Source organism: Bidens hawaiensis, unplaced genomic scaffold (assembly GCF_021521415.1).
Source record: "Bidens hawaiensis isolate Kalapana, Puna unplaced genomic scaffold, B.hawaiensis_p1.1 tig00039579_1, whole genome shotgun sequence".
NCBI lineage: Eukaryota > Viridiplantae > Streptophyta > Magnoliopsida > Asterales > Asteraceae > Bidens > Bidens hawaiensis.
The window spans coordinates 6537-27956 of NW_027496967.1; the positions used below are offsets into that span (position 1 = coordinate 6537).

The 21420-nt window shown below is 38.1% G+C and overlaps 1 protein-coding gene and 1 pseudogene across 1 annotated transcript; both read left to right on the forward strand.

Annotated features, from left to right (window-relative positions):
- Positions 1 to 973: 973 nt before the first annotated feature.
- On the forward strand, positions 974 to 5431 carry LOC143591348 (glucan endo-1,3-beta-glucosidase-like; annotated as a pseudogene).
- Positions 5432 to 10350: 4919 nt separating this feature from the next.
- Positions 10351 to 11262, forward strand: LOC143591342 (uncharacterized). The gene is made up of 3 exons (XM_077071577.1): positions 10351 to 10409; positions 10492 to 10546; positions 10832 to 11262. Exons 2-3 carry the CDS (start codon positions 10513 to 10515, stop codon positions 11176 to 11178), a joined length of 381 nt encoding a protein of 126 aa, XP_076927692.1. The 5' UTR covers positions 10351 to 10409; positions 10492 to 10512; the 3' UTR covers positions 11179 to 11262.
- Positions 11263 to 21420: the final 10158 nt, after the last annotated feature.

The following is a 21420-nucleotide window of genomic DNA, read 5'->3' on the forward strand; positions in this document are numbered from 1 at the left end:
TGAAGAGTCTCTATTTTCCTACTTTTTAGATTAAAACCTTATATTGGACTCATAATTTTTCTTTATCCATAATTCAAGTATCCAACTATAACTTATTAAGTTATTGGGTCCGGATTAAAAGTAAAAAAAAAAAAGTAAAGTAAAATAAAATAAAAAAGAAATAGAGTAACCGACGAACAGGACCTTTTCTTTCAGCTTGTCCGAGGCATTTAAATCCTCAGTAATGGCTTCACGAGGATAAGCGTCATGATGTTAACTTGTAAAAATTTTAAAACACAATAAATTATATGTGATATCAGTGTTCAAATCGGCATTACCTGTCCGCATAACTTCTAATGTATACTGAGACATGGTAGCTAGCTTTTGTAGAATGTTGAACTCACTGAAACCAAAATATGTATAAAATCATCTTATTATTTTTTTATGGATTACTAACAGGTTTACTGAGAAATCACACAAAATAAAGTAATACATAGCTGACCTCTAGAAATAGAATACCAGATTTATGATGACGGAATAAAAAAGTTAGATGATTCATTGATTTAAGTTGAGTTAGTTTTTATAGGCACTCATTAGTTTGACTATTGGTCATCCAAGTATTGTGTACATTTCGAAGAAATTTAACAAGAATGTCTTAAGACGAACTTTCTCCATGAATATTATATGCATGGGGCTGACTTTAGAAATGCCCAACCGGCCACACCTTCATAGAAAAATAAGCAGCCAATTTGGGCCAACGAGAAAACTACAAATTTATTTAGAAAGCTTGAGAAATATATATTACAACAAACTAAATACCAAATCTATAATGGTTTAAAAGTAGTAGATAACGAAGAAGTAACCGGGCATGTGTAGTGAAGAGGCTACATTGAGGGGCGATTTTTGGCACGTGACCACTATCTGCTAAACTATCTTAAAACTTAAACCAATAACAGCTGGTGATCGAAATGCTTAGATGGATTAGTGTCCAACCATGCTCATTTCAAACCTTTGCCGCCTTCTCTCCCTCCTCCTTCTCGTCCGCGCGGCCACCTCTATCGGCGTCAACTATGACATCGTTGGCGACAACCTCCCACTCCCATCCGCCGTCGCACAATTCCTCAAATCCAACACCACTATCGACTACGTACGAATATTCAACGTCAACCCAAAAAGGATTAAAAGCCTTTGCTACCAAAGTAACACCGGTATCCTCGTCTCTGTTATCGTCCCCAACGAGGACATCCCGTCTCTAACAGACCTGTGAACCACCCGTAGGTTGGCCCACAACAACATTAAACCATTCCATCCAATCACCAAGATACACTACATTTGGGTTGGTACAATTGACAAAGCTTACTTAGGGCCCGAGGTGGCCCGACCACTTGTTTTTTTAGTGTAAAGTTACCCGTTTTTGTCCGAATTTTTTTATATGTAATGTAAATTTAGCCGTTTTTGGTAAAAAATTGAGCCTGGCCCCCGTTTGTGAAATTTTTTTTATACATTTTGAGTCCCCCTCTCCCCGATATTTTAGTCCATGCTTCGCCACTGTTGGTACGGAGGTACTGCATTGGGGTCCACATAATATAGTGGACCACCTTGTACCTACTATGAGAGTACCGCATGCTACATTAATTAAAAGTGGGATTAAATATGTTAAGGTTTCTACCTCGCATTTGTTGAGTATTCTTTTGAGGTCTAATCCGCCAAGTAAGGCGTCGTTTTGGCCCGGGTGGGATGTCGGGCTCCTTGCATCGATTCTTTGGTTTCATCGAGAGAAGAAATTGACAATTTGACTGGTTTCATTTTTCGGTTTTTGTATTTTTGATAATACTGATATCAAACTGACAAGGTTGATACATTGTTGAGTTTATAATTTCACTTGTTTTTTGTTCGGGTATTGTTTGATGCCGAACTGATGCATCCCACATAAAACCGGTTTTAGAGAAAAGGGAAAATTTTGAAATTTTTAACTTATTTTCCTTTCTTTTTTCCGGCAATCTACATTTATATTGATTTTTTTAAATAACTTTTTAATATTAACCTTTTAATAATAGCTAGGTTATCCGTAGTGGACGACAATTTGGGAAGTTTCGGGGCGACAACTTTGTGGAACACCGCCCCCTAGGCTACAAACGGGCAGACTGTGGGGGGGGGGGGGGTATGTCGCCCACTTGTGCTTTTGTTATATTACTACTTTAATGATGTGTGATATATAACACTATTACACCATAAAATAAAAATTCATACTTTGCTGATTGGACGCCACATGATGTAAGTCGTCCCGATTATGTAACCTTCCACTACACAGCCTTATACACATTTTTTTATTTAACTCTTCCTTTTGACCTTTCATTATTCTAAAAGCTTCTTTCAAATGATGTATTTTTTTTTTAATTATTCTGAACGACCAACAAATAAAGTTTGGCTACCCGAGATAATTCAATAACAAAAGACGATTCACAAATAACGCAGGCAAGCCCAGCATCTTATGTTTTGAAAAAAAACCCACCGCCGCATGCCCACTAAGCAAAGGCACCAACAAACCAAAATAAATACAAAAAGCTTTGCAAACACTTGTATATTGTGTAATCTATAATTTTTTTTTTACATGTAACATTTGTAATTAATTTTTTTTATTAATTCAAAGGTACACCAACCAGTTTGATCAACTAATGGACGCCGTATACGTATCCATGAAGAAATTAGGGTAGACAGACGTCGATATAATCGTGGCGGAGACAGGGTGGCCTTCGGGCGGCAACCCACAAAACACATGCCAATGTTGCGAATGCAGCGGCTTAGAACGGTGGGCTAATAAAAAAAGTGACCTCCGGTGTCGGAACACCATTAATGCCCGGACGAAAGTTTGAAACTTATATATTTTCAATGTTTAATGAGAATCTTAGAGGGCCGTGGTTGGATGAGAAGAATTTTGGATTATTTCGACCCGATTTCAGTCAAGTTTATGATGTTGGATTAATGCACGGACCTCAGGTAGGTTTTGTGTTTTTTTAATGATATTATGAAACACATGGTTTTTAAAAGAGACATCTCTACCATTACAACATATATTTAAATAAGAAATGTGATCCTCATACGCCACCCCACATGTCTATACGGCTCGTATAGGTCTATACAGCCGTATAGGGTACGAATGACTGACAAGGGGACAAAAAAACAGCTTTTTGCAGCCTATACGACCGTATAGACATATACGAGCCGTATAGCATTAAATGACTCGTATTGCTCCACGACAAACCATAAATCCTATACGGTCGTAGAGGGCTATACGACCGTATAGAAAACATTTGCAGAAAAATTTAGACTGCCTTAATCGGTGTCGGAAAACAACTATACGAGCCGTATATGCTATACGACCCATATAAACATATTTGGCCAAGTGTTTTCTTGCTTGCTTAATCATTGATTGATTATTGTGTATGAACTATTATAAAGTGTAACATAATATAATCTTAAGCAAATATTTTTGGGGGTACAACTACAAATTACTTAACTAAAGGTGTTATGTAAATATTAAAAGACAATTTATTATATTTTAAAATATCATACCATTCAACTTTTCAATTCAAAACATAATTCTATATAAGTGAAACAACACATGAAATGGTCGAAAAGAATCATCATCATCATCGTACTCAGTATATCCCACCAATAGCAAAGCTATGGTAGGGTCTGAGGAGGGTAAGATGTAGACAGCCTTACCTCTACCCCATATCTGAGGAGGGTAAGATGTCGAAAAGAATAACGTTTAAAATTCATCATCATCGTACTCAGTATATCCCACCAATAGCAAAGCTATGGTAGGGTCTGAGGAGGGTAAGATGTAGACAGCCTTACCTCTACCCTATAAGGATAGAGAGGCTGCTTTCGGTGAGACCCCCGGCTCGATAGTAGTTTTGCATCAAGCCTTGGACATAAGGCACATAGCACTCAATCATCGGGACACCGGCTGATCGGTGCATGTACCCTTGTCTTTCGGCTATCAACGCCACTACATGATGCCTGATTAACCGTCCGTCACTTTTAACGTTATTTTCACGAGATTAGTAAAATAACGTCAAAATTAGTGCAATTTCACTTTTGCCCACCCGAGGGTTCACACATATATACATCATATGTGCGCACCACAAGCAGGGCTATGATAACGTTTAAAATTGCAAAATAAAAATGGTGCAAGTCACATAGTATGTCAAAAAAAATTTCCAAAAAAAAATGTCTATACAACCGTATAGGGCTATATGAAGCACTATAAACGATGACTGACAACATCAGACACAAACTGACACGATTTAGGTGCTATACGACCGTATAGCCCTATACGAGCCGTTTAGAAAAAAAAATGGTGTGTAAGGATCATAGGTGGTGTGAGAGGATCCTAAACATTAAATAAACATGTGGCATGTACAATCGAATCTGAATAAAAAAAGAGGAATATATTAGATATAAGATATTGTTAAAAGTACAAGTGATATTCCCTCTCCTTTGAAAATTACAATTTTAAAAAAATACACTTTACACATATTTTTCAATAAATAAAATTAAATATTCTGCTATTAAAATAAAAATATTTCAAACATTCAAGGATAAAAGGTGGAGATTTAAAAGTAGAGCTTGGAATGAGCTCGAGCTATGCTCATTTCGAGCTTTATTAATAAATCTCGAGCTTGTCTTGTGACTTGTTTTTCAAGCTATAGTATAAGTACGAGCGTGGCTGGATTCACGTTATAATAAATCGAACTTGAGTAACTCACATCTCTTTTGCACCTTTCTCATTGTCACGTTAAAACAAAATTTTAATAAAATAATGTTTTCTACATAAATTTGTTATGATACTTTAAATATAATTTGAGAATTAATACTCAAAATTACAGACTACTAGCCCATCACCAAAGTCACCATCACCATCAAAACCGCTATCATCGCCGAGGTCATCAACAAAGACACCATCAACACCGGGCAAGCGTTGGTGTGTGCCTAAACCAGATGCCAGTGATGTTGCACTTCAAGCCCAACCCAGCCCGGTGGGCCTTGCTTCGAGCCGAACACCGTGCGAGCACATGCATCGTAGAACTCTTATTATCAGGCCCATGGCCGTCATGATATTGATTGTGACTTTGCTCACACCGGAATTGTAGCATCCACAGACCCAAGTAAGTAAATATTAAATAACACTAATCTCTCAATCAGCCCACATATGTTGGCCCATTTGTAGCTTTGTAAATGGGCTGGTGGGTTTGCCTTATTTAACTAACGTAATCATTTTCAGGTAATGGTGCCTGTAAATATATTTAGATGAAGAGGATTTAAGAGTTGTAACCATGGGTTCTTTGTAATGGAGTGTCTCAAAATGTTTGGTTTAACACTTTAACCTTTGCATTGTTGGTTGATATACTCTTATTATTTGCAATCATATAGTCCATGTGTCACCACAAAACATAATCTAATGTTGTTTGGCAAAACATGTGTGAAATCGTGTAAAATAATAAAATGATGTTAAATCATATATATATATATATATATATATATATATATATATATATATATATATATATATATAGGTTACAGAAGAGTGGAATCGATAAACATCACCTTCATTAATGTTATGGGCCATTTAAGAGAATCAGAGAATGCATACACGCTACAAGTGTGCCCATATTCAGTGACAAAGCTTGGACGAATACGCCATGGGGGCCGGACACAAGACGTATAAATTGTTTTATAAACTAGGTGACCGGGCTCAAGATTTTCGAACAAAAACAAGTAAATTATATCAAGAGTTTCATTAACTCAGTACGTTGTTCATTAATTCATAAGGTTATCTGTCATCTACACATACATGCTCATCTAATTAAGCCATGTTTGGAAAAGAAGTCCATTAAATCATTAATCCTTTCTTTCCTCAAACTTCAAAATTAACAAGCCAAAATTAAATATTAATATAAATTTTATCAAACTAGGAAAATGATATTCAACACTCTAACACAAATTTATAACCCATACATTCCTTACCTATAAAACTTGGATCCATATATACCCAACATATATCATTGAACAACAAATTACTATAAGAAAAAAATAGTGAAAGGGCTATGCTTGATCAGCCTTCTGGTGCGAGACCTCGCCAGAAAACAAAATAATAATACCGTCCAGAATTAATATAGCCAATTCCAAAATTATAACTGCTTTATCGAGACCAACTTTAGCCGATCCCAAATGTTCACTCCATTTCTTGAGAGGCTTTTCTAACAACTCCAAAAATGCAATTATACTTTGAAGCTGTATTCTAGCCGATTTCATGAATTTACTTATGTCCTCAATATACGGTCTAGACGATTCCAAGAACTCAGTTATGTCTTTTAGAAGTACTTTAGCCCTTTTCAAAAGCTCGGTTATTTCCTCTTTATTTTGCCCGTCTTGTCTTTCTTGCTTTTATCGTTCAAGCATTTGGCGATCGCATGTTTCATACATGAAACACGAGCCTGCTAGTTTTGCCACCCTTTTGACACATAACACCAACAACTATCCATGTTTTGTGTCTCCTCTAGATAGCAGTAAAAACATGGTGATGTAGGGCTGTCATAACATGTCGGACACGACACGATAAGACACGACACGATAAAACACGATGACCTGTTGTACTAAACACAAACACGACACGATAAATAATCATGTCATTTTTTTCCAAACACGAACACGAACCTGTTTAGTAACAAGTTAACCTGTTAAGACCTGTTTAAACATAAAATGAATAATACATATTTAATTAAACAAAAATTTTCAAAACAAGTATAAAAGTCTTAATTAATACATAATCCATAACATATTTGAAACAAAAAAAATCACAATCCTTAACATATATGAAACAAAAAATCACAAATCCATAACATACTCGAAACAAAAACCATATATGCACATCATAACATCCATTAAAAATATAATAGCTGTTCTGATGAGCATGAGTGAAATGTCGTATGCATTTTTTTATTTAGGTTTAGGACTTTAGGAGTTCATATTTATTTATTTTTTTAAAATTAAAAATATACACAGGTTACTAACATGTTAACAGGTTTTTAACATGTTAAGACACGAATTTTAGCATGTCTTAAACAGGTTGACATGTTCAAGACACGAAACATGTTAAGCTAAAACCCAAACCTATTAAAACCCGTGTCGTGTCGTGTCGTGTTAACAGGCCCGTGTCATAAATTGACAGCCCTATGGTGATGTCAACTTGTCATAGAGCCGAAACTTCATCCTACCAACTCGGATGGTGTTTTGTAATTAGTTTAGACAACATGGGTGTAGGTTTTTGTTTGTGACATCACAGTGGTAAAAGTAGCCTTTAATGTTTGATCCACATGCTACACAAGATCTATGCTCTTTATTAGAATGTTCTTCAAAGAACTTGAAAGTGGATCCGTTTAAAAACGCATGCGTTGCTACTTCCTTGTGGAACAAGCAGTCTGGATGAAGAATGTATGGACACTTATCTTCGTTACATATGTATCTATCTCCGTACCCTAATTCTTTGCATCCGGCGCACGTGTATGATGATCGATCCTTGATGATTACCATTTTGCCATGATGATCATGGCTGTAGTATGCACCTACAAAGAACCAACCACTAATAATCTGAATTATCTTTTCGAAAGATGGAATGATCATTAATTTGTTACATTTGTTATGAACTTATGATAAATATTTGTATTAGATATACATATTCAAATTGACACATACCTGTTGTAGGCACATCAACGGGAACTTCAAATGTATTTTGAGACATGCTAGCTAGCTTTTGCAGAATGTTGAACTCACTGAAACCATAATAGAATCATTTTATTAATTTATGGATTAACACACAATAAAGTAAGACATGGCAGCTTACCTTTAAAAATTAGAATCTTATATGAAGATATGATGATGGTGTGGAAGAACTATATTATTTGAGTTGTCTTTATAGACACTAAATTATTTGGTGGTCCAGGTTTTGTGCTGAAATTTACACCTGAAATTTAACATGACTCAAGATTAAGTCTCCTTTTGGCTAATCAAGAAGACCGTAACTAGAGTCAAAACCAAAATATCTTAAACGAAGTTTCTTCTTAAGGGAACATTAATTAATTTGAGAATGGATTGATGATTACACATTACATGGGGCCGTTGGAGATTGAAAATGGCCAACCGGCCCACCTTCACAAAATGATAAGCAACCAATTTGAGCCTCATGTGAAGATATGATACGATGTTTATTGTCTTATTGGTGTCTTTAAAAAATCAATAAATTATAATGTGTTTGGCAATCTTAAAAATCATTTTTATTTTAGTTTTTAGAAAGGGTTAAAAAACAGGTTTCTAAAAGCCTCAAATCATGGCTTTTCAAAATGGTTTTTTGAAAAAGTCAATAAGCATTTTTCAAACTCAATCTCAAACATGCTCTAAACATTTTAAATAGCACGAATAGGTTTTTATATATGTTCTACTATGATGTGTCTTTGGCTTTGCTTACAGTCGATTTTTCTAATGTCTTCAACTTAGTGGATAGGACAACACTCCTGCATGAGGTTCGTGCCATATGTCCATTTATTTCCCTATAGGTTAACTTTCTATACCGGCAACCAGCTTTGTATTTGGTCAAATATTGGGGTTCAACAAGGGGATCCTTTGGGTCCCCTTCTCTTTGCGTCGTCTTTACACCCCCTCATTCATCGAATACGAGATTGTTACAAGTACTTTTTCATGCGTAAAACTTTTGATATAATTTGAAAATTTATACTCATAAATTACAGATAACGAGGCCATCACCAAACTCGCCAGCAACACCAAGCTCATCATCAAAGACACCATCATCACCGGGAAAGCATTGGTGTGTGCCTAAGGCCCTAAATCTAATGCTAGTGATGTTGCACTTCAAGCCAATATAGATTACAAATGTATCTAGCAATGGTGTCGATCGGGTTGGGCCTTGCTTCGAGCCCAACAAAGTGCGAGCACATGCTGACATGCATCATTCCTCATGAACTCTTACTATCAGGGTCGTCTCCAAGAATTTAAATACCTCGACCGAGCAAAAATAAAAATATCTGTACGCCTTATCGAAAATTTTTATTCGTTAGCGTGCATGGATAAAACTTTTATCAACCAGTTTGTTATAAGTTGAAACCATTATGAGCATGTATTTATCTCATAAACGATTGCAAATAACCTTATTTTTAACACCAAAAAAATATATATATGTAATATGTATAAAAATGTTTGTGCCCCCGAACCTTATGTGCCTCGGCCGATGGTGAGGCTCCCACACCCTCCGAGCCTCCCTGGCTTACTATCAGGCCCATGGCCGTCATGATAGTGATTGTGACTTTGCTCACACCGGAATTGTAGCATCTACCGACCCAAGTAAGTAATGGATCTATGTAATGGAGTGTCCAAAATGTATGGTTTGCCTTTGGTTTCTAGGGTGATACACTTGCTATTTGCAATTATTCATAGTTTCCGTGGCACCGCATAACACATCTAGTGTTTGTGTCGAAACATGCTAGAAAATAACAAAATTAAGTAAAAATTATTAGTGACTATAGAAATCGACACTACATTTTAGATCCACGTTGTAATTGTTGTAGACTAGATATTGACGACTTGGATTTCCCTACATGTTGAAGTTAAGTATTTTATTTGACCATTATAAACATATATTCGCTATAATTTATTGTAATTATATTTATTATAATTAAAAGAAATGAATTAATAAGATTTCCTTTGTAGTTATACTCAATTAAATCAAGGGTCATGCTTCTTTCGTATGTTATAGTCTTGTTACGAGTTAAAACTTGCAAGCCTAATAAACTTGATGTATGAAACTCTGGCTCTTGAATCATGATCTATTTTAGAAAAGCTTTAGTTGAATACTATTGGAAGTTAATCGTAACTATCAATGTGTGAAAGTCAAAGAGGTGAACCGTAAAAGAGTCAAGAGATAGATTTAGACAAATAACTAGATTAAATTAGTATTTAATATAATCTAGGTAGAAGACAATGAACATAAAAATAATATAATCTAATCTAACTTTTGAACCATTCGGATGTGTCTTCTTTTTTAAATTGCAATCTCCCTTATCTAGAAATAAGTCCATGAGCTAACTCTACGCGTCTTCATGCTCTAAACATCACCATGGATGAAACTTCCTCTAATTAATTTGTTGACGGTTAATAATGTTTTTCTATAAGCCAAACTAAGTCTTGGTCTTAATACTTTGTTAAATTTGTGGTATGCTTCTTGGCACTTTCCAAGGACTAATTAAGTATGTAGTTTAGTGTGGTTATAAATAGATTAACTCCCCCTTCTCATCTTCCTACACTATTATTAGCATAGGAGATTCTTTTATAGATCAACCATCCCTTACTTTCTTGTAAGTTTCATTGGTCACTCTTGTAATCACTAAACATGTTAAGTCATATATCAAAATGTTTATTAATTAATTATGGTTTTAGCAAGGTTAGCATTCTGCAAGTATGTCTCAACATTTTGAAGCCTCGGATGGCACAGGTATCAATCAAATTTAATCATATGTGAAAAGTGTAACACCCTAGGCAAATCTCATTTTGATTGAATTGATTATTGATTTAAGGAATGTCTTGCCTCAAATACCATCAACACGTTTTAGGTGCATTGGTTGTGGATCATATCAAAACTCCACAGCTAAAACTACTCTTGTAGGATTAGTATCAGGATGGGTGAGCTCCTATGAGTATCAACCAGCGTAACCTCGAGCCGTTTTGTGCTTAAAAGATTGAATTTAAGCATGACATTATTATGGTTCTTTCTTTGTAGGTGACAACGAATCAAGTTCAGGCAACAAGGACAAGAGGAACACCATAAAGCTCAAGATAAGGAAGCTTTTGGGACAGGCTAAAGTGCTTCTTAATGATATAACTGAATTCTTGAAATCGTCTACAACGCATGTTAAGAACATAACCCACTTCTTGAAATCAGCTAGAAAACAGATTGAAAAGATAATTGCATTTTTGGAAATGCTACAAAACCTTTTCGAGAAAATATCTCCACATGTAGGACGGGCTAAGAGCTTTCTCGAGAAAATAGCTCCACATTTGCATACTGCGGAGTTATTACTCGACGGTCTTCGTCCTGTGCTTTCTGGCTTTTACACCCCGGCTTAGAGATTATGTGAATCAAACCATCTTTAACCTTGTAATTCAATTATTGTAATTGGTTAAGACACATTGTTGATTTAGGAAACCAAGATGAAGATGGTTTATTTTGGTGTATATTGAACTATATGTTGTTTTGGAAATCTCCTTGATTCCATATTTGTGTTGATCATCACTTACAAAACATAATCATTTCTAATCAGTAAAAGAAATAAATAACATATAGTGAAACCTAAAAACCAACTTTTTTTACTAGTCTATATGGCTATATGCATTTTATAATGTCGGCCATATCAAATCTACATTATCTGCAACGTGTGTTTTGGTAGCCATGGACAGCAGACGTGGAAAAGAGAAGATAAAAGGCTGCACATGTGGCGAGGAGAGAGGGAAGGATTGGTTTGTGACCGCATACCGTACATCAGAGAAGAAGGCAAGATATGCGAGTAAGAAGGAGAGAGAACGCGAAGGGTCCACTATCTTTGAAAAGAGAAATGGTTGTGGGGAGGGGGGGGGGGGGGGGGGTAGACTTCGGGTAGGGGTGATATGGCGGGGTTCATGAGCTCGTTAATTGTAATTGTATAGCTGCTCTTATGGCCGGCTTTTTCTAACAACCTTTATGTGCACGTCTATATGAGAGGCTAGCTGCTACATTATGAATTGCAACAGGAGAGCCAATGACACCACCACCTAGCTACCACGGTGGGTGTGGATGTCATCTTATGTCTAATTATGTGTTCACCATGCTACAATAACTTCAATACAGAGCGGAAGGATTTGACCGAAGAAAAATATTTATATCAATGAAGGTGGTTCTCGTCAGCAATACGAAAACAATGACGGGAATTAACTAGAAAACAAGTTTTTGAATTTCGTCTTATGTCTAATGTGTTCACCATGCTACAAGCCTACAATAACTTCAATACAAAGCGGAAGGACTTAACCAAGGAAAAAAACTATATCAGTGAAAATGGTTCGCATCGGCAATATGAAAACAATGACGGGAATTAACTAGAAAACAATTTTTGGATATTAATTTTTTCGCTAAACATGATTAGATGTATAGTCACTAAAATTTTGTTTTATTAGCATAAAACGTGTATGAAAACCGATCCATATAATATTTTTCATCACAATTACTCTGCTAACTCATATTCCATGTGTTGCTACAATAAAGATAAGACCAATGATAGTGAATGGACTGGCTAGGCTAAGAGGCTTCAAGGGTTCAGGTTAGCCTAACGCAGGTCGTGGTGTCTCTCTACGTTTGCAAAACGTAGGAGGTTCACTAGTTAGTTGTTTGCTGTTATAACTCACCAAGGATCCGAAACCGTGATGTTTGGAATCGGTTTTAGGATGATGTTCATGATGAAGCTATGAAGTTATTGAAGTGAGAAAGAAATAAGCTAAGAGCATATTTCTCAAGGGAGAAGAGAAGATTAGGGAGATGGTGTTATCTGCCCAAATCTGTTATGTTTCTGTTTAAGGCTAAGTTATCTATTTATATGAAGAAGATCTAATCCTTTTAGTTCAGTTAACTAAACTAGTTAGCCTCTTGTTTGCATAGAGAGTTGACCTTTATGGGCGGGAAGGCTTGGACCGCTGGTCCATAACTTAAAATAATAATACTTTATCTGAGTAAGTACTTTGGTCAAAGGAGACAAGGATGTGAACAGTGATTTGACATCGTACTGTAGCAAGTGGGTACTTGTTTACATAAGTTTGGGCGGGAAACGAAGCTTCTAACCTTTTAACCCTTTTAGCGTTAATGTGTTTCAGCCATTTTATTATTTCCTTGGGCTACCCCCGTCATCAGCCCCCCAAGTCAGAGGTTTTTGAGGAGTATTCTCAAAGGCTTCTGACTTTTGCACACATTTTGTTTATTGCTTAAAGGCTTCAAGGCTTGAAGGCTCCGAAGCTTTGTTCAGTTTTGGTTGTTTTTTGAATTATTGATGTGACAGTTGATGTGATTGTAACTGTCAGATTACGGTTTCCAATAACTGCTTTTCATTAATAGTTATTAACTAGATAACTATTCACTTTCTTCCAGATTTGTTTAACACTTTCCACCATTAACACTTTCAAGTTTCCTTCGATCCATTACCAGGTTAGTCTCGATCCTTCATCTTTCTTTTGAAATTATGGTTGCCAAAAAGGATCTTCCGATCAGTTTTTCCCGATTGACCCAAGAGGAGGTCGAATCATTTTGTATTGAATGGGGGATAGGGTTAAAATACAAGCCGATTGCTCTGCCGGTCGACTCTTCCATTAATCGTTGTCCGGCGGGTTTTATCGCTTTATATTGCCGTCATTTCGAATTTTCTAACCCCCGACACCCTTTTTCGGTTTTTGTTCTTAATGTTTTGGAGTATTATCGTATATCATTTGGCCAAATCCATCCGTTAGGGCTCGCTAGGGTTCTGCACTTTGAATTTTTGTGTAGAACCCTAGGATATGTGATGTACATAGAAATATATATCTTTTCAGCATCAAATAATCTCTAAAAACTGCAATTTCTATCTAATAACATAGCATAAAAGGCTACTTATCATAATAAAACGTAATTTCAGGTGAAACCAAACCTCAAATGAAGAAACAAGCAAAAAGACGAAGAAAAACACAAGAAAACAAAGAAACACGCCCCCATGTCTCAAGAAACACGCCCCCATGCTTATGGAACAAGAAAAGACAAAATATGAGAACAAAAGCACGGGGCCGTGCTCAGCATGCACGGGGCCGTGGACGGGAATGCAGAAAAGACAATCGAAAGAATTGAGCACATGTCACTAAAAAGCACGGGACCGTGTCTGCTAACCACGGGGCCGTTGCCAGCTCACACAAAAGACAAAACAAATCTGGCACATGTCATAAAAATACACGGGGCCGTGCTCATCAAGCACGGGGCCGTGCCTCACCATCCAGATTGCCTATAAATAGTGGCTCATGTTGCATTCATCAAGTGTGCCTTGAAAAGATTTCTATCCGATTCTCTCTTATAAAAACACACACTAACACTCACCTTGAAGATCTAGTGAAGAGTTTGAAGGTTTGGAGGTCATCACCACTAATCATCATCATCAACCATCATCCCCATCATTAAGAAGAAGGATTCATCTACATTTGGTTAGATTGTTCCAAGTTTAATCATGTATTTGTTATTATCAATCATCTTAATGTTCATCATAATGCTCATTATGAGTTAAACTCCTTTTACCATCTAAAATCTATGAAGAAGCTTTGTTTTACTTGATAATTAATCAAGACATGTGATGTAGTCTAGTTAAGTACATGGTTATATTACAATTATCTTTTGATGAGAAATGTTTCACCATCTTAAATCACTAATTCAAAGTTGGTGGTTGTGAATCTCTTTGGCAATCGTTCATGATCGATTCATGTTCTTGAAAGATAGAAATACTTTGATACATTATCGAAACATGGATCCTTATATTGTACTTAGAAATGATGAGATATAAGTTATGGTGTATTTTTCTAAACCTTGGTAATCCGAAAATGGCTTTGCTTAGGATATCAAATTAGCTAAAGAAACCATATGTTAATGGAATGTGTAATCATAACCTACTTAAATCAACCAAGGGGAGGTTGTGTGATGAACTACAATCACCCGAAGTTGTTAGAATTGGTATTCGAGAAATTGAAGTCAATCCTAATCTTTCTACTTAACGAAACTGCTTGCCAACTTAAATTGACATCATTGAGATGGTATGACATTAGGAAAGGGTGAACTTTAAAATGCGCATATCATCTTCTTAGTGCCAAAGATGCTCACTTTGGGTTAAGGAGTTATCTATCATATATTGATACGGTAAGTTTATCACATGTCTACATATTAATTATCAATGCTAAAATGGAGTGGATTCTTGATCTTAGATGGTAACCTTCGTATAATTGAACAACTCGTTTAGAATTTCTTATCTTGGTCACCTATATATTATATATATATAATTATTTATATTTTATAAAAAAGTTCAAAAATTAACCTCAAAATGATTAAAACCTCCGATTGAAGTAAAACAACGATTTATTATTAGAAACCTTTGTGTCCACGGATCGATACTTGGTTCTTACCAATATTATTCTACATATACGATAGGTACACTTGCCTATTTTGTGTGTGTTTAGTCTTTGTAGAAATCACTTTTATAAATTTAAAACACGATCTTGTGCAAAAGCTAAATATCCAATCTATCATATTTTATACAAGCTACATAGCACGCATCAATATGACCCTTCGCTGTTGAACTTTCTCCGTTTCTTTCGTTTAGCGAAAAATGGTGATTGTTATACGTTCGAACATACCAAGGTTGATATATGTTTGGTTTCCTCGGCGGTTACGACCCTTGGTTCTTGGAAGGATCGGTTTTTCTTTGTTTCTGATTCTATCCTTCCGTTTAAACCCGTTTGGAGACAACCCGAAGCCGTTCTAAATGAACCAGAACCGGCCGAATCTGAGTTAAACGAAGCCTTTTTGAAATCTATTAGAGCATGTCCTTCGCGTCTTCGCCCTTTCCCCAAACATCTCCTTGCGTTATTAGGAATTAGCAGACTTTGGGATAAGCCTAATCGGGATCCCGTGCTTATGAGGGATAATAAGGGTATGCACTTGTTTATCCCATACTTGGTTTACCTTGTTGTTATATTTTGTTGATGGATTTCTTTTGTGTTTGCAGTCATGTCTGCTTTGGACTTCCTAAAGAGTGATGACACTTCCGACGTTGCTTTTACTGATGTTGCAGCCGTTGTTGGAGAGGATTCGGTTGTTCGAGGGAAAGAGGGTCGATTTGAGGATGCTAGGTATGCTGGGGTTGCAAATGTTAAAGGGTCCACCAAGACCACCGTTCCAAAATCTTCCACTCGTCGTTCCACATGACGTTTGCTGAAGTCTGTTGCCACCTCATCCTCTCATGAGCCGGTTGAGGTTAGCGATGACATTCAAGCCTCTGAAGACCAGGGTCCGACTATGGAGGTGGAGAAAGAACAGGGATTGGTAGCTTCTAAGAAGAAGAAGCCGACTGGCAAGAAGGTTGAGATGCCAGTCGTTCAAGGGTTGGACGGGAATGCTGTTTATGTGCCAGGATGGAGTGTCAAGGTTGGGGATAGTTTCAAGGATCCCGAGGTTTGTGCCGATGCATTGGCTCATTTTGCTCCTCCGGGGGTTCGTGATACTATCTCCAAGATGGAAGGTGAATCCCTGTTTTCTAGGTTGATTTTGAACTCTTGTAACGTTTCTGCCCTTTTGGCATAATGTGTTACTCGGTTTCGTACGGGGATGGAGGAGTATGAGGAGTTCATGAAGTCGAAGGAGAAGATGAAGGCTTCTATGGCAGTTATGAAGAAAGAAGTTGAAGGTTATGCAGAGAAGGAGAAAGTGCATGTGAAAAAGGTTGAAGAGTTGGCTCGTGGCCATGAGATTGAGATGGCAGGGTTGAAGAAAGCCATGGAGGCTGATAGAGCCAAGTTTAGTGCTGACCGTGAAGCTTTTGAGATGCAGAAGAGAGCCTTAGAGATGGAGAAGGAAGGCTTGAAAGCTTCGGTCACTCAGACTTCTGAAGATAACAAGTGGTTGGTCGAGCATGGGTTTCAGCAGGTTGTGTCCTACTTTCTTCATTCTAAGGAGTTTAACTCGGTGCTGGGTGATGTTTATACGAAGCTGCTAGGCCATGGAAAGCATTTGGGTTTTATCGCAAGTTTCCATCATCACAAAACCGGCCAGCCTATGGAGCAATCTCCTTTATTCAACCCTGAAGCCTACAAGCTTTTTACCAGTTCAGTTCATGCCATGGAAAGGCTTACTTACCCCTATGTGGGTGCAGTTTCATCATGCTATGGTAAACCACTTTCAGTTTTGCAGGGTTTGAAACCGGCCGGCCTTGATGAGAAGGTTGCCAAAGAGGTGATTGAGTCCTTGTCGAAGAAACGTTCCCGCTCTAGTGATAGTGAAGAGACTTTATCTGGGGGAAGCGACGGGTCTCATGTGGCAAGCCTCGAAGGCTCGGTTGTTGCTGATGTTGTCCCACAAGTCAAGAAATCCAAGAAGGCTAAGGGTGGTAAGGCTAGTACCTCAAAGCCTGTTTCTGATGCCTAAACACTTTATTCGTAGCTTTCTTAGCACTTTTTAAAACAATGTTATGTAATCTTGAACAATGTAGGTTTGGCATGGAACTCTTAAAGTTTCTGCCTTGTGGTTGTGTTTGGCCTTTACGGCCCTTGAACAGTTTCTTGGGAATCCATGTGGTTTCCTTGTTTTAGCCTTAATCGGCTTATTATGTATGGATGCTATTTAGCTTATGGCCTTAGAATGACCTTGTTTATGAACTTGTGATGTTCTATGTATTTGTGTATTGATTGCTTGTCTTGTTAGTTTGATGTGATTTTAGCTAACTTTCCTTAAGAAGTTTTAGTGCTGCAGTCACTTTTAGCTTCAAGGCTTTATTAGGTAAAAATCACATGTTGGCTATCCTTTATATCACTACTTAGTGTATGTTTTTTGTTTTCGTAAACTTTTTTGAAGTTTAAGGAACGACTTGATGTAGGCTGTTCAGACCTTTTTATGAGACAAGTTTTTGTTGAAAAATTTTCTAAGTCTCATGGAGTTGAATTGATATAGGTACTCACCCCTTATATAGGTCCATTTAACCCTTTAACCTATTGAGCGATGTGGCCTGGGAGATCATCCCCTTACATGGCCCTTGTCATGGAGTTTCTTGCTAGGTTCTCAACCTGATTATAGGATAGTAAAGACAAGTTATGACAAAAAGTTTATCATTCATTCAAGAGGTTGTTGTTTCACAAAAAGGATAATTGTACATCTCTTGAAATATATTTTTACATTTCGACTAGGCATGGAACCTTTTAAGGGTTTTTCCGTTCCAGTGTCTTGGAAGCCTTTTGCCTTCTGCGTCGGCCAGCTTGCAGGATCCACCCTTGTGGGCTTAGAGGATTGTGTATGGTCCTTCCCACTTTGGGCCAAGCTTTCCTTGATTTTATTTTTTGCTGGCCTCGTTGTTTCGGAGTACAAGGTCTCCAGGCTTGAAGTGTTCATGCTTCACTCTTGCATTGTAATAAGCTTCCATTTTTTGCTTGTATTTGGCCTCTTGAACGGCGGCTTGATCACGAATTTCTTCAAGGTGTTGCAAATTCAACATGGTCTCATTGTTGTTTGATTCGAGGTCCATGTTGAGTGTTCTTTGAGTCACAACTCCGACTTCGGCCGGGATTACAGCTTCCGATCTGAACACTAGGCTGTAAGGCGTTCGTTTGTGGCTCGTCTTTTCGGTTGTTCTTATTGCCCATAGAACGTTTGGGAGTTCTTCAAGCCAATTGTTGTTGTGCCTTCCCAGCCTTGTTTTGATTCCTTCGACGATGGTTCTGTTTGTTCTTTCAACTTGGCCGTTGGATTGTGGGTATGCGACCGAGCTGAATACTTGAGTGATTCTGAATTCTTTGCACCACGTGCTAAAAGGCTTCTCAGTAAACTGTTTCCCATTATCTGTGACCAACACTCATGGCAGCCCATAATGGCAAATGATGGTTTCCCATACGAAGTCGATGACTTGTTTGCCCGTTATTTTTGCAAGTGGTTTGACTTCAGGCCACTTGGTAAAGTAGTCAACAGATACTAACAAAAACTTTACCCCACCCTTGGCCGGTGGGAATGGACCAACAATATCCATTCCCCATTTGTGAAATGGCCAAGCCGAGGAGATGGGGACTAGATCGTGTTTAGGGCTTTTGGGAACCGGTGCATGAATTTGACAAGCTTCACACTTCTTGAGTTGTTCCGTTGCATCTCGGTGCATGGTGGGCCAGAAGTATCCAAGGTTCATCAATTTTGCAACCACCATTCTTGGCCCAAAATGAGCTCCACATATACCCTTGTGAACCTCTTTGATCAGATATTGGCTTTGTTCGGGGCCTACACATCTCAGTAGTGGTGCAAGGTAAGCCTTTTTATAAAGCGTTTCTCCTTGTAACACATACTGCCTGGATTTGATTCGAACCCTTTCAGCCTCAGTCTGGTCCAAAGGTAACTCACCATTCTTGAGGAACCTTTCTATGGGAGTCATCCAATTGGGACCTTCTTCAGTGATTACATCTTGAACCTCCAGTTCTTGTATTGAAGGAGTTTTCAGCACCTCCACCAATACTTTCTTGGTGAGGTGTGCAAAAGTGAGAGATGCTAGTTTGCTCAGGGCATCGGCTCTTTTGTTTTGTGATCTTGGGACTTGTTTGATGGTGCATTCTTGAAACGTGGTCATCAACCCTTTTGCCTTTTCACGGTACTTCTTCATGTTGGGCTCTTTGGCTACATAGCTGTCATTGACTTGACTTGAAACAAGCAACGAGTCTGTGAAGACTTGTAGCTTTTGGATCTTCATTTCTTTGGCAACCTTCAGACCAACGATCAATGCTTCGTATTCAGCTTCGTTGTTGGTGGTCTGAAATTCAAGTCAAAGAGCATATGTAAATTCTAACCCTTCAGGGTTGATTAAAACGAGCCCAGCTCCTGACCCTTCGATGCTGGAAGCTCCATCGGTAAAAAGCTTCCAGGCTTCAAAGTCAGTAGGTTCAGAGGCAGTTGTGTGTATTTCAAGAATGACTTGTTTTGGGATTCTACAATGAAGTCCGCCAAGACTTGGGCTTTGATAGCTTTTCTTGGGACATAGGTGATGTTATGTTCACCTAGTTCCATAGCCAATTTGGCCAATCGGCCTGAATTTTCCGGTTTTTCAAGCACACTCTTGATGGGATGGTCAGTGACCACTTGTATAGGGTGTGCTTGAAAGTACCTTCGAAGCCTTCTGGCCGTTTGTATTAAGGCCAGAGCAAGCTTTTCCAAAGGGGTATATTTGATCTCTGCTAGTTTTAGCGTTTTACAAAAGAAATAAACGGGTACCTGAACTTTGTCTCGTTCGATGGTTAGAACTACGCTTAATGCTTCTTCAGCCACTGAGAGATAGACAGAGATCAGCTCTCCTGTTTCAGGGGCAGCAATAGCTGGAAGTGAAGCCAAGTGTTGCTTCATTTGGCTGAAGGCTTCTTCTGCTTCTTCCGTCCACCTGAAATATTTCTTGTTGGTGCAACCCTTTAACGTTTTGAAAAAGGGTAGGGACTACTCAGCAAGCTTGGAGGTAAAACGATTCAAGGCTGCAAGCCTTCCATTCAAACTTTCCACTTCTTTTTTGCTTTGTGGGGACTTGGTTTCGAGAACAGCCCTGACTTTGTTGGGATTAGCTTTTATGCTTTGTTTTCCCACAATGTGTCCCAAAAACTTGCCTTCTTCGAACCCGAATGAACATTTTCCCGGGTTGAGCTTCATGTTGATCTTTCTTAAGCTTTGGAAGGTTTCGTGTATGTCTTCAAGCATTTGATGCTCGGTTTTGCTCTTGATTACTAGATCGTCGACATAAGCTTCCAGGTTTCTGCTAATTTGGCTAGCAAATGATTTGTCGATCAAACGTTGGTAGGTTGCACCGGCGTTTCGTAGGCCAAAGGGCATCTTTTGGTAACAGAAAATACCCTTGTCCGTGTGGAAAGCGGTTTTTTCTTCATCTTCCACTTTCATGAGAATCTGATGGCAACCCTTGTAAGCGTCGAGAAAACACTTAAAGGGATGGCCGGTTAAAGAGTCAACCTTGAGGTCCATCTCGGGTAAGGGATAGCAATCCTTTGGACATGCTTTGTTTAAGTCTTTGAAGTCGATTCACATCCTCCAAGACTTGTCGGGTTTTCGAACCATGACTGGATTAGCCGCCAAAGATTGATACTTGACCTCACGTAGGATCCCGGCTTGTACAAGCTTTTCAACCTCTTGGCATGCAGCCAAACTTTTTTCAGGAGCCAGACCCGTTTCTTTTGAACAACAGGCTTAACATCGGTAGGTATTTTCAGCTCATGTTCTGCAATGCTTCGAGAGATGCCTGTCATGTCTTCCGGGCACCAAGCAAAAACATCGATGTAGTTCATCAACAACTTTTCAAGGTGTGAAAGTGTTTCTTTGGAGAGGCCTGTGTTTACCCGTACCTTTTATTCAGGGTACTTGGGATTTATGATTAAGCCTTGCTCCTCGTCTTTGATTTTTGAGCTTTCCCCATCAACCGTGTAAACCTCTTGAGTAGGTTGAAGGGTTGCAATTCCCATGTCGGTGGGAAACTTCACAGCACCTTGACTAACCGAAACAGCCATGTTGAACACACATTGCCCTGGCCTAACTATGATTACATCATAGTT

Bases quoted from the DNA above. Each gene is read 5' to 3' on its own strand.
- LOC143591342 (XM_077071577.1), top strand. From the start codon at position 10,513: ATGTCTCAACATTTTGAAGCCTCGGATGGCACAG. The intron at 10,547-10,831 runs GTATCAATCAAA...CTTTCTTTGTAG, and splicing joins TGAAGCCTCGGATGGCACAG to GTGACAACGAATCAAGTTCA.